Consider the following 15,723-nt stretch of genomic DNA (forward strand, 5'->3'; position numbering starts at 1 on the left):
TAATAACATAGAACATAAGTGTCCATAGGTAATGTTCTGTTAGGTTTACTTTCATATGTTTGTATGAGGAATTGATCAGTTGCTATTAGGCTAATGACAGAGTAAAATAAGTTTTGATTTTGGAGTTTGAACACTAGTCTTCTGAAAATTCTGGGAAATGCTATACAAAATTGCAGTTTGTAATGTGGTGCATCACTGACATAAAGCAAAGGCAAAGTGGCAGAGTTGAGGTCATCCTTTACTAAGGAAACTCAAGATAATTGTAAGTGCTTAAATTGGAAGCAAGCTGAAGCATCATTAATTGGCTGTTGCTCAATGAAAAGAGGAAATCAGAGCAGTAAAATGGTTTCTGTTGTCTGCAAAGGATGCTGAAGTTACTGAGTAGGTGCTGGAGGGGGAGAAAGGACAGTCACTGGTTGGGGATGGTACCAACTTTGTCAGGAATTGAGTAGCTTCCATTGGTTGCATCTACACGTTCATTAGTGCGCTATAATTACGGCACATTATGTTAGTGCCTGTAATAATAGATTGAATTTTATTAGTAGATGTTAAGAGTTATAAATCCAAAAAGGTGACAAAGCCAGTAGGGAAATGCGGATTGTCCAAGCAAGGGACTAATGTAAGAGGGATGAGGGTGAGGAGGGGAATGCAACTAAGTTACAGACAATGCAGTGTTAGCCAACTAAGCCCAAGGGTGGGGGAGGGAGGTGGGGGTATCGGAGGGAGGGGATTTGCAACACAGAGAGAAAGAAGATAGATGTACACAACCCGTACAATGGTCCACAAGGGTGGAGGAAGTAGGTTGAGGAAAGTTTCTCAGTCCGTATAGAGACTCATCGCAGGGGTCCTCTTTGGGTGGAGCGGGGTGGTCTGTTGCTGAAGATTCTTCTCAGAGCGAACTCCATCAGGTGCAGAGAGGGGTTTAGGCAGTCCCTTCTGGGCCCAGTCAGGTGGCGGTCGATCTGGTGGGGTCGGCGTACTGATGGTGGCCTGTGTTGTGCTCCACATAGATGTCACAGGACCAGCGGATCATGTCGGATACCATGAGGCAGTGCATCTGTTTGACGTAGTGGCAAGTGATGCGGCAGACGCACAGGATGCTCTTGTTGCTGGGGTCCCAGGCTCCGAGCGTTCCCATGATGAGCGCATCAACCGTCACATCGTGGCTGTGGCCCCTCAGCATGTCGGCCAGCTTCTCCCGCTTGCGAGCCCAGGCGTTGGTGAAAGCTTGGCGCCAGTTCTCGAAGGGGATGGTCACATCCACGATCACGATTTTCTTGACCTCTTTGTTCATGATCATGATGTCGGAGGACATCTGACTCTCTCAGCCCAGGACAGTGCGGTTCACAGAGATCTCCCCTGCTGCAGCCAGGATGGCCCTCAGCAGGTGGTCCTGGACAGCATTGTGGTGGAGCTGCCAGGCTCTGGCATGTGGCTTGCAGCTGCCACACCGTCAGCACCTCTTGTCCCTGTGGCCGAAGCAGAGGGCCCTGTTCAGAGGCGGGCAGTTGAGGCCAGTGCGGTGGAGGAAGCACCGGTCCACGAAGCGTGTGAAGCTACCGCTGGGCATGAAGTGGTTGCTGGAGTCCCGCTTCGAGGTGATGTCAAAGACCTTGTCCTGGTCGGGTTTGGCCCTCAGGTTGCCAGAATACTTGTTGCGGATGGCATCCTTCAGGAACCGCTCCAGGAAGATCCTCATGCGGGGCATCACAGTGACACAGTTGGCGTGCGGGGTTGGTTGCAGGGAGACAGTGGGGCACAGAGCCAAAGGCATTGGAGCTGTCCAGCCATGCCACCGCACACTACTTCCTGTTGGACAGTTGTATTTTGTTTGGAGAAAGGCAACTTGATCCTAATGTGTTGTTAATAGTAATATAAAAGCCTGTATCTTTTAGTGTATTATTAATAAAATGTTTATATCAGTGTCAGTATATGTTGCATTTCTTTACAAGAGAAAACTAAATAGCACAGATTTTGCATTGCAGATTTAAATTGGCAGTTGGATAAACAGCACAGCTGTTGTGACCTGTGCTCTGACAATTTTTCCCTTATTTAAGTTCAGAAGATTTGTGCAAGTGGTCAATATTTGAAAGTATTATCTCGAGCCACCATGCTTGGGTTGATCTTTTAAAGCTGTTTTTCTTCTTCCCTCTCTACCCTCCCTCCCCCACCAACTACCAATTAATATACCTATCACTATGCCACGTTAACCATCCCATTTTGCCCCAAATATTTCAGCATTTTACCCATGTGCCAGTACTATTTTTTGCAGGTTTAAAAAAAAAAAAAGCAAACAATAGGTTTTCTTTCTTGGTAGTTCTCCCATCTTCCCTCTCCACAATTCCCTAAGTAACAACTGTTTCTGCAAAACTAGATGTACAAGTGAGGGGGGGGGACCCAAAAAACAAACCAACCAAAAGTCTTTCTTCAGTTCTCATGTAGACATCCAACTAATTTTAAAATCATGTAAAAACTTGGGGGAAAGTGCACATAGTTTAGTGTGTAACAACATGTGTATTTGAACAGTTTTGTGAGTTAGTTATAGATGAACGGTAACTTATTTTAATATGTGATTACTTTGAACGTGTTCTGTCTTACTAACTAGTGGGCAGTGGAGAAAATCAGGGCACGAGTAATTAGGATGATAGTTGGTCTTATTAACTACTGTGATCTCATTCTCGCTTGCAGGTAATATTTTATAGATGCTTCTTTTGTCATAGGCAATATTCAGTAATTAAATATTTGAATAGTAGTTTTCCCCAATGATTTAATTTGGGTATGATTCAGGGGCAGGTGGCATCAAAACTAGAATTTAGTAGCTATGATCAACTAACAGTCAGTTGATTGAGTACTTATGAATGGGGAGATAGATGCACGTGATTAGACCACGATGATGAGTCAGAGATGAGTGTCTTTTCAAAGAATGCATTTTGGTTCAGTGTGCTGGGAATATGATTGAATGCAAGCAAGTAGGAGTGGGGCATACCAGTTCATTGAAGACTTTTCCTGATGGATCAAGTTTATCACACTGGCTGTGGCTTCTATTAGTGTGCTGATTCACTAGTCAGTGGGTGGTGAAAAGAACTATGTGCAGTCACTGAGGAAGGAAGCAGCTCAGTTGCTTTATGGAAAAGGAACGCTTCTTTCTGTAACTGCAGGATGTGTGGATGAAGCTCACAGATAGCGTATCTAAAATCATGTCAGTCATGTACCCTGGTATCATGTGATAAGGGCTTACCAGAGGACTAAAATAGGATGTGAAACTGAGAATTAGGTTTTGAGTTTTGTATTCAAGTAAATCATTCTTTCAAAATCATTAAGAACTGTTTTCTCATAAAGTGAAGGGAATCCTCCAGTTTTGGTTTTAAATATGTGTGTCATTCTTTGTCTTATACATCAGCTTCTTGCCCTTTCACAATAGCTGGTTGGTCATCATGGTGCGCTGGAATATATTATTATTTTAAGAAACAATTTCTAATCTAATCAACAACAGTCATACCTACAGATGGCAGGAGAACTGTGACATGAGGCAGCCTTAGTCCTAAGGTCAAAGGGAGTGCCTTTTGTTGGCCTCAAATTTCTGCTTATACTTGGCTATTCTAGGCTGTTGAAGCTTGCTAATATGCGTCTTTGTTTCACATTTCAGAGTTTGCTTTTGGCTTTCTGCCAGAAACTGTTAAGATTTTATTGGCCCCGTGCACATCACCCTAGTGTCTCACTTGCTCGGGCAGTCTACATATAGAGTGGGATCTCTGGATATGTGCAGACAAAATGAATGATAAAACAGTGGTTTCTCCTCATTGAAAATCTCTAGTGTAGATGAAGAAGCACTGTGCTGGAACTAGGTCAGGTGGGGTGGTTGGACTTCCTGCTACTATTGTTTTAGGCCTAACAATTCTGTGTCCTTCATAACCCTTATTAAACAAGAGCTTGCACACTACACAACTTTGAGAATGGATGATGTCCAGAATGACCCATTATAGCATTATAGGAATGCAAGAAGAGCCATATGCTTTCAGAAACTACTGGTTTTGGTTGTGTTTCTGTCTGGAAAAAGGGGGTACTGCTGCAGTAATCAATTGCTTCAGTCCATTAGGGTACTCTGGCTGGTTCATTGAAGACAATATCTCTCTGATGTTGTTTGCCAGTTTGTCTTATTTTTGTGTGGTTGTACTCATGTTTTAGGGTTCAAACCCTGTTGCTGATATTGATAAGAGGGAAAAGTTAAATGTGGTTTTAAAAAATCTAGTATTCTGAAGTTTGTAAATAACAGATCTTCAGTTTCCAGTCCAACCTGAGTTTTGTATTATTTATGATCCTGTTTCATTTACATAATCTCCTGTTGTTTTCTTCACAGTATCCCTGTCTCATGCAGAGGTCTGTATGAGAAATCCCAATAGTTGTGTGGGCCTGTGTGGTGTTTTCTGTATGCCATAAAACCCTGGACTAAACATGAGATCATTAATTGCCTTGGGGTTTTGTGATTATAGTAGCTGAGTCTCAAACACAAATTTATTTCAGATATTCTCCTGGCAAGCACTATCAGAGAAGAGAACTGACAGTGTATGGGAGAACTGATTAATCTTGAAAACAGATTTTCCTTTAAGCTTTTAGGATAGTGTTACTAACAAAACTAGTTATTGAGCTAGTTGTCATTGCAGACTAATAATTACCAGTTTGTTAGGAAAAAATCTTGAGGCTGACTAGAATTGCTGTAGTCTTCTTTCGCTGGCTTACTGTGATCCAGTAACATCTTCTGGATACCTGACTTGAGCATGTGAGTTTGTAAGAGATAAAAACACTTTGGATTTCGAAGTGTGCTGACACAGATTGTGTGATAACTACAAAGCGACAAGAATTTATTAAAATTCTGCTGAGTTTGGAAATTGGAAGGGGACCAGCACGGTTTTATATGAAAATAAGGAAATATGTGGTTAAACGGTTTAGGCTACAACAGTAGGTGGTTTCCCTTCTTCTAGAAAGAGAGAAAAAAGAAAGAATCCCTGTATGCCTTTTTCTGAAAGAAAGGAAATTACACTAATGTGCATGATTTAGATGTTTTGAGGGGAGGGGGTGGCATAAAATACGTGCAGTTGGCAGAAAGAAATACTCGGGTTTTATTCAGTAATGTGTCTGTCTGTAGTTCATTACAAATTCAGCCTCTTAAATAAGTTTTGGGGTTTTTTTTCATTCTTGAGATGTAAAGTTGTGGAAATAAAATTATTGAAAAATCAAGTGAATCAAAATGCAGAATACAATCCATGTACTATCTTGCATGGATATTAAGTTCAGTCTACTTTGTGCTGCTTGTAAACTATTTTCATAATGCAGATAGTCGCTTTGTTTTTTGTTAAATGTATCGTGCAAGTTTTCTTAACAGAAAACGAAAGGGTTTTTTGGTAATTGCATAGGGGAGAAATTGTCCGTCAATGTACAGTCCATGGGTTGGCTCCATGCTGTGGGACCATTTCATCCAGCCCATGGAGCTGGAGAGGTTCCAAAAGAGTGGAACGGGGGGTGCTTTGCCCATGTAACAGCCAAGCAGCAGGGGGAGTGGTGACTGGCTTGGCTCATACTTGCTGCTAAATTCTGTTAAAGCAGCCCCTGCTACAGAAACAGTGCCTGCCCCTGGCATAAGGGAAAAATTGATGCTCTTGGTACTTTAAAAAACAAACAAACAAACTATGGGGCAGAGTTTGGGAGTGTGAATTAATAAACTTCTTCCACATATTTATTTAAAACAGTGAAGACTGAAATATTTAATCATTTATAATAATGTTGTTGCTAATTGACACAAGTCACCGGCTGAATAGCATATAGGTAATTACACAGTTGCTACATCACGCATAGTTTATTGTAGTCAATTCCTTTGTGTAGGCAAGATTAAGCCATTCCTGGGTACATTTACACATGAAATTAACACGATGCAATAAACTCCAGAGCAGTTCAGCTGCTCCTGGGTGCAGCATCTACATATGTGCTCAGGACAGCAACAGTTTGAGTTGCTAGATCTTGTTTTTTTTGTGGTTGCCCTGAGTCACTAAAGGATAGAGGTGTGTAGGGGAAGTGACCATGTCACCTCAACCTCCCATTTATATTTTAATTTCCTATAGTGGTGAAAGTCCAAATATTATTTTTTTTAAATGCCCAGCTAGAACTGTTTGTTGAACTACAGAACATAAGGATTTTAAGCAATGTGGACAGTTGTGAACAAAATCCTGGATCAAGGTCTTTTGATTCAGAAGCTTTGATTCATAGATTGTTAGGAGCTGGAAGGGACCTCACAGATCACTGGGTCCAGCCCGTCCCCCCCGCTCTAGACAGGAAGACAACTGGGGTCAAGTGACCCCAGCAAGGTGACTGTCCAGTCTCCTCCTGAAAACCACCAGGGTAGGTGACTGCGCCACCTCTGGAGGGAGTTTATTCCACAGTCTGGACACCCTGACTGAGAAGGAGGTTTTCCTAGTATTAAGCCTGAAGCAGCCTACCAGGAGTTTGCATCCACTGGTCCTGGTCTTCCCCTCGGGCATCCTAGTGAACAGTTGTTCACCAAGCTCCTGATGCACTCCTCTGATATAGTGGTAAGCCACTATCAAGTCCCCTCTCAACCTTCTGTTCTTTAGGCTAAAGAGGCCCAGGTCCCTCAGCCTTTCCTAGTATGGCTTATCTTGCAAGTCCCTGATCTTACGGGTGACTCTTCTGATAAAGTGTAACAAGTGGAAGTCCTGAGAGGTTTACAACCATCTATAAATTCTACTTTTGTCAGGTGTTTAAAATTGCTAGAAGCCCTCCTTTATTTGTTTTACTTTTCAGACATTTATTCACATAAGCTTCTACTCCAGATACTGTTTGCCTGCAGAGGAGGTCAGAGTATCTACTGAAAGCAGTCTGACATTTTCATGAGTTACACTGTATTATAACAGGGTTGTTTCTCTTTAAAACTAAGGTCAGCAAATGTAACCAAGCTCCCTTAATAGGGTATCTATTTCTTTTTTAAATTTCCTGTGGGAAGATGAATGTCTGGTCTTTTGCGTAGAAAGTACTTTTGCTTTAAATCACAGTATAACTTATTGCTATGTGGACTGTAGGTTCTTAGTGATGCATATTGTTTCTCCTGCTGCTTTAAATGGCACCATGAATAGTATTTCAGTAGAAATCTTTAATAATTGTCATTTTTCAATAAACCGTTCAAAAATATTAGAAAAAAATGTTAAACAATCAGGTTCCTTGTGAGGAGTGGGAATTAAAATATTACCTCAGTCTTTGTCGTTTAGATAGGGCAATAGCATTGAACTTAAGGTTTTTAGGCCTAAATGAAATTGATGCTTTTCAGTATTGGGGAAAAATGAATTTCAGGCAAAGTAACAACAAAGTACAGCACCTGTATAAGTGTAGGAAAGGCAGTCTTCATTTAACTTTTAAAAACAAATTTGTGGTAAATCATCTTTCCTGGTTGATTGTGTGCCACTTTTCACATCAGACTTCCTATTACGTTTACATGTAAAACCGAAGGTGCCTGTAGATGTGCTGGGAGGCTTCTCCAACATACTGCAATTAAAGCGTATCAGAGCAGGCTCAAACAAGTCTGCTGGAGTGTGCTAATTAGTGCTCCAGCAGCCTCTGGATCTTGTGTATTGACATCCCCGCACTTCAAAAATGGTGGTAGGCGCTTTAACTAAAGCTTGCTAGATGAGCCTTAGTTGAAATGCCCCTGCCACCATTTTGAAGCACAGGGACATTGAAATACAAGATACTGGCACTTAATTAGAGCATGTTCCCACCCCTGGAGCACATAGAAAACCACCCCAAGTGACTTTGTGAGCAATAATGGAGCTATAACTGAAAACTGGGTATACTAGCTTATAAATGAAAGTGTAACATAAAATAAATTTAATTTTGTGTAGTAAGCAAAATACAGGGTCCAGATTAGTATCTTGTAAGCATTTGAGTAGAATGTAGTTCATGGGAGAGTGAAGCAGTGCAGTGGAATTTCAGAGTACGCACTTAAATAAGTGTTGTGTATATAGCTTTTTTTGCCCTAGTTATAGAAATACAGCAGTACGCTATCTTTATTCTGTATAAATGCTTTTGAATTCAACCCACATATGTTTGCTTGTTTCAGGTGTACTTAAAGGCGCCTATGATTCTAAATGGTGTCTGTGTTATCTGGAAAGGCTGGATTGATCTACAGAGACTAGATGGTATGGGCTGCCTGGAATTTGATGAGGAGAGAGCACAGGTAAGGTAGTCTCAAACCTTGTAGTTTACCCACATATCCTGTTTGTAAAAATGTGCAACTACTAAGAAGATGCAGTTTCTTTCAGAAGAGTGACTATTGTTCATTCAGGTTTCAGATTTAATAAGGGATCTCAGGAATTATGCTCTCTAATTTTTGTCTCTTCTGCCTTCAACCTTGTGGAAAAAATTTAGCAGGAAACTTCCAGTCTGGAAAATCCACAAAAATAGATAGTTTCACTTTTATAAATATATTGTAAAAGTAATTTGTAATTTCATTTGGGCAGGGACTGTCTGTAGCAGTGGTGCTCAGTCATTTGGCCCTGGAAGCTGAATAAGTGCTTTGGGGTCAGTCTATGGGCCAGGTCGGGTCCTGCACACCAGGACTGGACCCCATGCAGTCTCCACTGCAAGCCAGGATAGGACTCTGCACAGCCTCAGCCAGTCGCCCAGAGCTGGTTCCACCCAGCCCTGCACGCTCCTACCCTGATTTCACCTCATATTCCACCATCACCTGGCTGTGTGCACCCCAATTGGGTCCCATACTGCCTCAGCCTGACCTTGCACACTGGGATTAGACCCTGCACTGCCCTGAGCACCTGATCTAACACACAGGGCCTAAAATCCTTTTTATCTGGCCTGTGAGGTACCTCATGTATCTGGAACTTTGGCAGTAGGGGAGCAGCAATTGATGCTGCCACCACTTTCCCACTGCCAAAATTTTGGCTCTTGCTTACACAGGCCAGATCTGGTGCATGGGCTGATCATCTCTGGTCTACAGTTTACATGAACTGTAAGGCACTCAGCAGATTTGGACAGTAAAACTTCTTTGCTGCTGAGCTGAGAATATGGGAAAAGTATTGGCAATCTAGTATTAAAAAATAACACAGGCATCATTTAAGACTGTAAAAGTTATAAAGACCAGTGGCTATTTCCTAAAATAATTGAAATAAGCCCATTCCAATTCACTATCATCCAAGACATTTTGTTTTTCAAAGTAGATTTTTGTCCCCCACTTCCCAGCCTTTTTCTGATGGTGGCTGACTCGGCTTTGTATAGATATGACATCTGAGAAGTCTGATAGTGTAACTCAAGTGAAGTGATACTTAAGCTTGCTTTCTAGACAGTATATAGGAGCACAGTAAACACTTGCAAAATGCAGTTTCATTTGTTGGGCAAGATGGCTCTCTGAAATTTATATAATATGTTAAAACTTGATTGCACTACTGCAAGAAGGTGTAGTCTGCAGACTGTTCTGCTTCTTAAGAACAGGTTCAGATTTGAGTTCTTCATGTGTTATCAAAAAAGAGGATGCAGCAGTTTGTCACAGTAAGCATCTGTGCTGCCTTGAAGACTACAATGTGTATCTGTGCTGCCTTGAAGACTACAATGTGTTATTGCTTTATTGTCTTTGCTGCAGAAAGGAATAGCAGTAAAGATCATTTATCCTCTTTCTTCAGTCTGCATGTTGTAGGCATTGTTTGTATTGTTTTTTATACTGTCGTGATCATACTGAATGGTTTAGAATGGCATGAAGACAAGGGCCCTGGCCCAGGGGCAAACAGTTTCTAAATAGCAAGAAAAGTGAGGTGAAGGATGCTGTGGAAAGCAGAATGATTTAAGTGTCTTGTTACATCTTGCACTGTGAGAGGCATAAGTGTTGATCTGTATTAGTGCTATCTCAAGTTTGGAGCAGTTGCATGTTAAGGCCAGCAGGGACTTGGAGGACTGAAAGGGAAGACTCCTTCCTCCACGCTGGACTCCTCTGGGAAGCAGGGGGTGGGGCTCCCTCCAGCAGAGCGTGGAGACCTGTGCAGCAGGGAGTGGGGGAAGCAGCAGGCTCCATTGCGGGGCTTCCCCTGCTGCGAGTGCAGGACTTGTAGGTGTGTGGCATGGAGCCCTGGTAATAGAGGCAGCCGGGCAGGCTACACTCCCTCCCTCTGCACAGGGCTAGCCAGAGCCACACCCCACCAGGCGTCTGCACTGGGCACAAATGCCCCGACCTCCCCACCTGCTTCTGTTGCCAGCAGTGGGGTTTGCATGCCATGGGAGTGTGTGAGGGGTCCCTACACACCCACACCCCACCCCCACAACCCCACCTACATGCATATACCCCAACATACCTTATGCCCCCCTACACAGCCACACCCTCTCACCCCCCCCGCGCGCACACACATGCACACACAATAAGAATGAAACAATTGTATAATAAAATATAATAGGTGTTTGACTTCTAGTGTATGATTTGGTTTCCTGGTTCTAAGATGGCAGCCCCCTCTCCAAAAAGGAGTATTTGCGGGGAGAGGGGGCAGTAAGGAGAGGGGCATCCAGTGGCAAAGGTCAGGTTAGGGGGCAAGACTTCTGATCCCAATGTGGTAACCAGGGGACGGGGCAAGTGTCAAGTGGTGAGACTACCTATGTGGCCCCCAACAGCTCGCCAAAACTTTTAAGTGGCCCTCCACCCAAAATAATTGCCTGCCCCTATTCTAGACATTCTTCTTCACAGGGATGAACTAAAGCCCTAGTGTATGTGTTTATACATATGCATGCATGCATACATACATGTATACTGGGGGGTGTGTGTGTGTGTGTATGTGTGTGTATGTATGTGTGTGTATATATATACATATATATATATATATATATATATATATATATATATATATATATATATGTATATATATATATATGTATGTATGTATGTATATATACACGCACACACACACACACACACACACATGCGCACCCCCAGGCATACATGTGCATGCACGTGTGTATATGAGATGTATGTATGCATGTCTATGTATCAATATACGTGTATATATGCCTATACATATACACATATGTTTTTGTATCTACATACACGTGTTCATATACATACATGTAGACGCATGCTTTGACTGGACCAAGGCTTCTGCTGGGACCAAAGCCAAAGTTTCCTCGCTAGATGATCTTGTCTTTCAGCACAGGGTCAGACTGATCGCCAGATTTGAGATCAGGAAGAAATTTTACCTGGGGTCAGAACTCCTCCGGAAATCTTTGAGAGGAAACTAGACAGTCACGTTGCTGGGGTCACCTGACCCCCAGGTCTCTTTCCTGCTTGGTGCAGAGGGTTAGACCCGATGATCTTCTGATGTCCCTTACAGTCTAAGAGTATTAACTGGCGCTTTAGTTTAATTCTTTTTCCCTTAGGTAGGGAAATAAGTTTTGCTCTATTAAAATGCATGCATATTAGGATTATAAAATGCATAGTTGCATAGATGGATATACCTTGTAAACTGAAAGAAACAAGCCCATTTTTTTCATATACTTATTCCCTAGAACCCCATCATCAATGGACATATGCCTTTGACAGGGTGATAGGCTTCTAAAGAGCAGTCACAGTTACAGTTGCTGGTTCCTCCTTCAACTACAGGATGCTCCATAAGATTATAGAAAGGCTTGTAACTGAATTCTGTAGGAGTCTTTAACCTCTGTTTCCTGAAGACCGTATGTCTGCTACTCCTGAAAATCCCAAGTCATATTTGATATAACTTTTCCCTTTTCCTTTACCCTTCCTTTTGGGGCTTGTCTTGAGACAGATGGATACTGGAATTAATTAAATGATGGTATATACCATCTGTTGCACATTCCCATGGAGGAGTGCTTTCTTGGGATCTTTGGCGTTGTGTGGTCTCTCTTAGTACCTCCTAAAGACAGCCCAGGCATAGCTTCTTGAGTAGGGGGAGGAAGCCCTGATTTCCCAACTCTGAGACCTTAGACTTTTAGTCCCTGACCCTCCCTGGCCAGCTGTGTCTTCCTACCAGTTCAGCTCCTGAAAGAGAGACTTTACTTCTCCAAAGGAAGAAGAATACAGCCCAAGCGGCAAAACAGGCATCTCCTCTTCATTCAATAAAGGCCTTTACTGGGGGTAGAATAAAGTGTTTTTATTGTTTCTGGGTAGGGGGGGGGCGGGGGGCATGAATAATTGCCTTTGCCAACTCATGGTGCCTTGAATTTAAATACTTGTAGCAAGCAGTGAACCACTGGGTTCTGTGCATTCTGACTTCACAAATAACGCTTGATGTTCAAAAGATAAGTTCATGGTTCATTGTCTGGTGCATGTGGTCACAGTGGAGGGAGCTTTCAACCTTTTTTCCATGATTGGTTTACTGTGTCCTAGTCATTTGACTAATGCTGTGTTCGGTGGGTATAGGGCTTTCTTGTACGAGTGAAGGGGACTGATGCATTCAATTTCCACAAAGTATAAACCTTAATTAAAATAAAACAATGCATCTTAAATTTAAGATTTCTTTAAATTACAAAATGTTAAGGTATAGAAACTGTTTGACATCCACACAGGCCTGGCTGTGCCTGTTTAGTCAAATTATACAATAATCATGTTGGAAAATTGAGCCATTTTTAGCATGAGTATTCCCAGATTAGACAAACCTGATTTTTTAAGGCCTCTTAGGGTTTCTACTCATTTTTCCCTCTGGTGGTGTTTCTGCAGAAAGTAAAATTATGGAGGAAAAGAAGCCCTTTCTGTCTTGTAAAAATGAAGTTAGTCTAATCCTAGACCACAACCACTAAAATACCTCAATTGCAATAATGCTATTATTGCTTGGTGTTGCTAGAGGGTAGAATTAAGACTCTTTGGATCCCTTAGCCGTGAATTTACATTCCCTAACATGTCTTTATTGCTTTAAAGTGTAACTTTAATCCTGAATTTCCTGATTTATATATATATATATATATATTTGTTTTCACAGTGTTCCTTTAATATATTTTATCCTTAAGTTATTAAAACATACATTTAACCTTAAATAGTTTAAACAGTGTTTTTGTCTTAAAATATATCTCTGCATTAAATCTTGAATTTAATGAAAGCATCTATCTTCAGCCTCAAATGGTAGTCTTTTCTTGAGGCGCCTGAATTCAGGGTGTGAAGAGTAAAAATATACTAAGGGCGTGGATCTGCAAGGTATATGATTGTACAAACTCAATTACAAGTGTGTAATCATTCTTTTCAATGTCTTATTTTAGGTATGCCTTAAAATGAATGATTCTGTTATGGTAGATAATCATGTCTGTTACAGAAGTGGATAAGGACCCATCAGGAATTAATCTCCATGGTGCTCGGCAATGCACAGACATATAAAATGGTTCTTTAATACCTTGTTTAATTTCCCACTTAAATCCCCTTAAAAGGTTAACATACATAACTAAAATGTATACTCATTTTTGAAGTTTCATTTTGGCCAGCTTTCAAAAATCTAGGTACTATTCTTCTGTTGTTTTTAAGTTGCAGCTTCTGAACTATTTCTCTAATATACTTCCCGTGTCCCTTTTTCACTTGTAATTTTCAAATTGCTTAAATCATTATTTACTTCCACTTCTAAAACTCTTGTAGTAATATTACTGTAAGATGACCGACTGCTGTATTTAAACTCCAGAGTAATTTTAAGTGATCCTGATGCATATTATATAGTACAGATAGTACAGTGCCTGGGACAGCCACCATCTAAATAACTTCATATTATGTTGTCCAGTTTATACAAGTGGTTTTCTCTATTGTGTGAAAGTTACTTTATATAGATAAAACTGTCCCTGCGTTCTCTTGCATTTTCAAATCTCTTTCTATTTCAGTTCATAGGGATTCAGATTCAATTCTGTCACTTCCATTGTTTTGAAATAAACTATCCTCTTCTAGGTCATAAAATATCTAAAAGATTAATTGCACATAGACATTTTCAAAAGATATGATGACAATTAAAGTATTTCTTTTTTTTCCAAAATTAACCTTTTTGTTATTTTACAGATATTGTAGTAATCTTCCCATTTATTAAGCAACCTGTAGATTTTCACCATTGTTATTGAAGGCCTAGACTCAGCAAGGAGTTTATATGCATGTATGTTTAAATACAGATAGTGTATGATTGGCTTCACTAGGATGACTACTGTAAGACCCTGACTAAATTGAGGCAAAAATTGCATATTTTGAATTCTGGGCTTTTGGAATTTTGTCTGTGCTCTGTGGCTATGTACATATTTTGGTATAGCACTATGCAACATACTTTTGCTAAAGCTCCTGATTTGTTATCTCAACCTTATTTCTGTCAAATTTTCTTTTCCTATCAGGTTGCTGTAGTGTCACTAAGATATAATTGTGCTTATGGATGGCAGCCTGTCTTTCTTACTGAATATATCCTGTGTTACATTGAGACCTCAACTGTTTTGCTTGTTTTCCTCATTAATCCAGTAAATGTTGTCAGCTGTAAAAGCCAACTTTTTTATTTTGATTGATTTGTATTTTTGTGTGTACAGCTCACAGGGACAGAAAAGATTTTCTGTTGATCCACTTTATTGTAGGCCATGACAGCTTCAGTATGAAATTTATTATTTGGAAATTACACCCTCACCTTTTTCCTAGGTGCTAGTGAGCCAGTCTTATAGCCATCAATAGATGCTAACTCTAGGTATTGGCTTACTGAGTCAAAATACTGCCAAGGTTTTGAAGTAACTGGCAAGTGAGTACATAAATATTCTAAAAGCTTAACTTCCATCCCAAAACTGAATTCTTACTTGAGAAGATGGAATAATTACTTAATGATTTTGGTCCCAAAGAAGCTTTCAGAATGATATCATTCTTTGACTATATAAAATGATGGAATTTTCCAGGAGTCTTCTATCTAAACGGATGCATTAACCCCTCCCCCCAAAACAAAACAAACAAACCCACTTGTGTATACCCTTCTATGATCCAGATGGTCGAAAGATATGGGAAGTTAGATGAGTTACTAGATCAGTAATCTTCAGTCAGAGATACTTTTAGGGAGAACTGTGTTTTTCCCATTAGGTTTCACCTGGCTTGAAATACTGCTTTTTTCATTATACAGAAAGTCACTTTAATTCATGAAGTAGGTAATCCTAATTTTCTGTATAGATCCCCTACATTTAAAAATTAGGTTAGTTTTTCCATACTAATCAGTCACCAGCTTTGCCATCTGTTTTGCTGCTGTCTTTCTCCATTAAAAGAAACAAACTCTTCCCTTCCACTGCTCAGCCATAATTGCTATATATTATGCCCATATTAAAAATAGCCAGCAGGAGCCTGGTGTGCTATACAAGTTACTGGCAAAATGGTATTTTGTTGCTGACAGCTTTAAACGTTGCCCTTCAATATAACTTTCTGGGGACTTAACTATGGAGAATTATTGACTGACAGATGTTCGTATTAAAATATGTTGGGCCACCCGGGGCACTCTTTCACATCATTTCACAATGTAGCTGTAGGGTACAGGATAGTGCCTTAGGCAAAAAAAAAAAAAAAAAAGTAATTTGACATTCTTTTAGACTAGAGACATTTTATCTTAAATTTAAAAATTAATGTATTTAATCCCTTCATATATAAAAAATCTAGTTGGGTTCTCAGGAACTGAACATTTTTGCCTTTTAAAGCTCAAGGTTAGGATTTCTGTCTTTTAGGAGAAATCTTCAACTTGAAAA

At 40.6% G+C, this 15,723-nt stretch overlaps 1 protein-coding gene across 5 annotated transcripts in view; it reads left to right on the forward strand.

Moving 5' to 3' along the window:
- CBFB (core-binding factor subunit beta) overlaps positions 1-15,723 on the forward strand; it is a 63,221-nt gene that overhangs the window by 22,145 nt on the left and 25,353 nt on the right. For all 5 annotated transcript variants that reach the window (XM_006019044.2, XM_025198427.1, XM_006019043.2 and 2 more), the window contains one exon: positions 8,123-8,239. In XM_006019044.2, the coding sequence (XP_006019106.1) occupies positions 8,123-8,239 (117 nt within the window). The remainder of the gene's footprint in view (positions 1-8,122; positions 8,240-15,723) is intronic.

The sequence above is a fragment of the Alligator sinensis genome, unplaced genomic scaffold, assembly GCF_000455745.1.
Source record: "Alligator sinensis unplaced genomic scaffold, ASM45574v1 scaffold97_1, whole genome shotgun sequence".
Lineage (NCBI taxonomy): Eukaryota > Metazoa > Chordata > Crocodylia > Alligatoridae > Alligator > Alligator sinensis.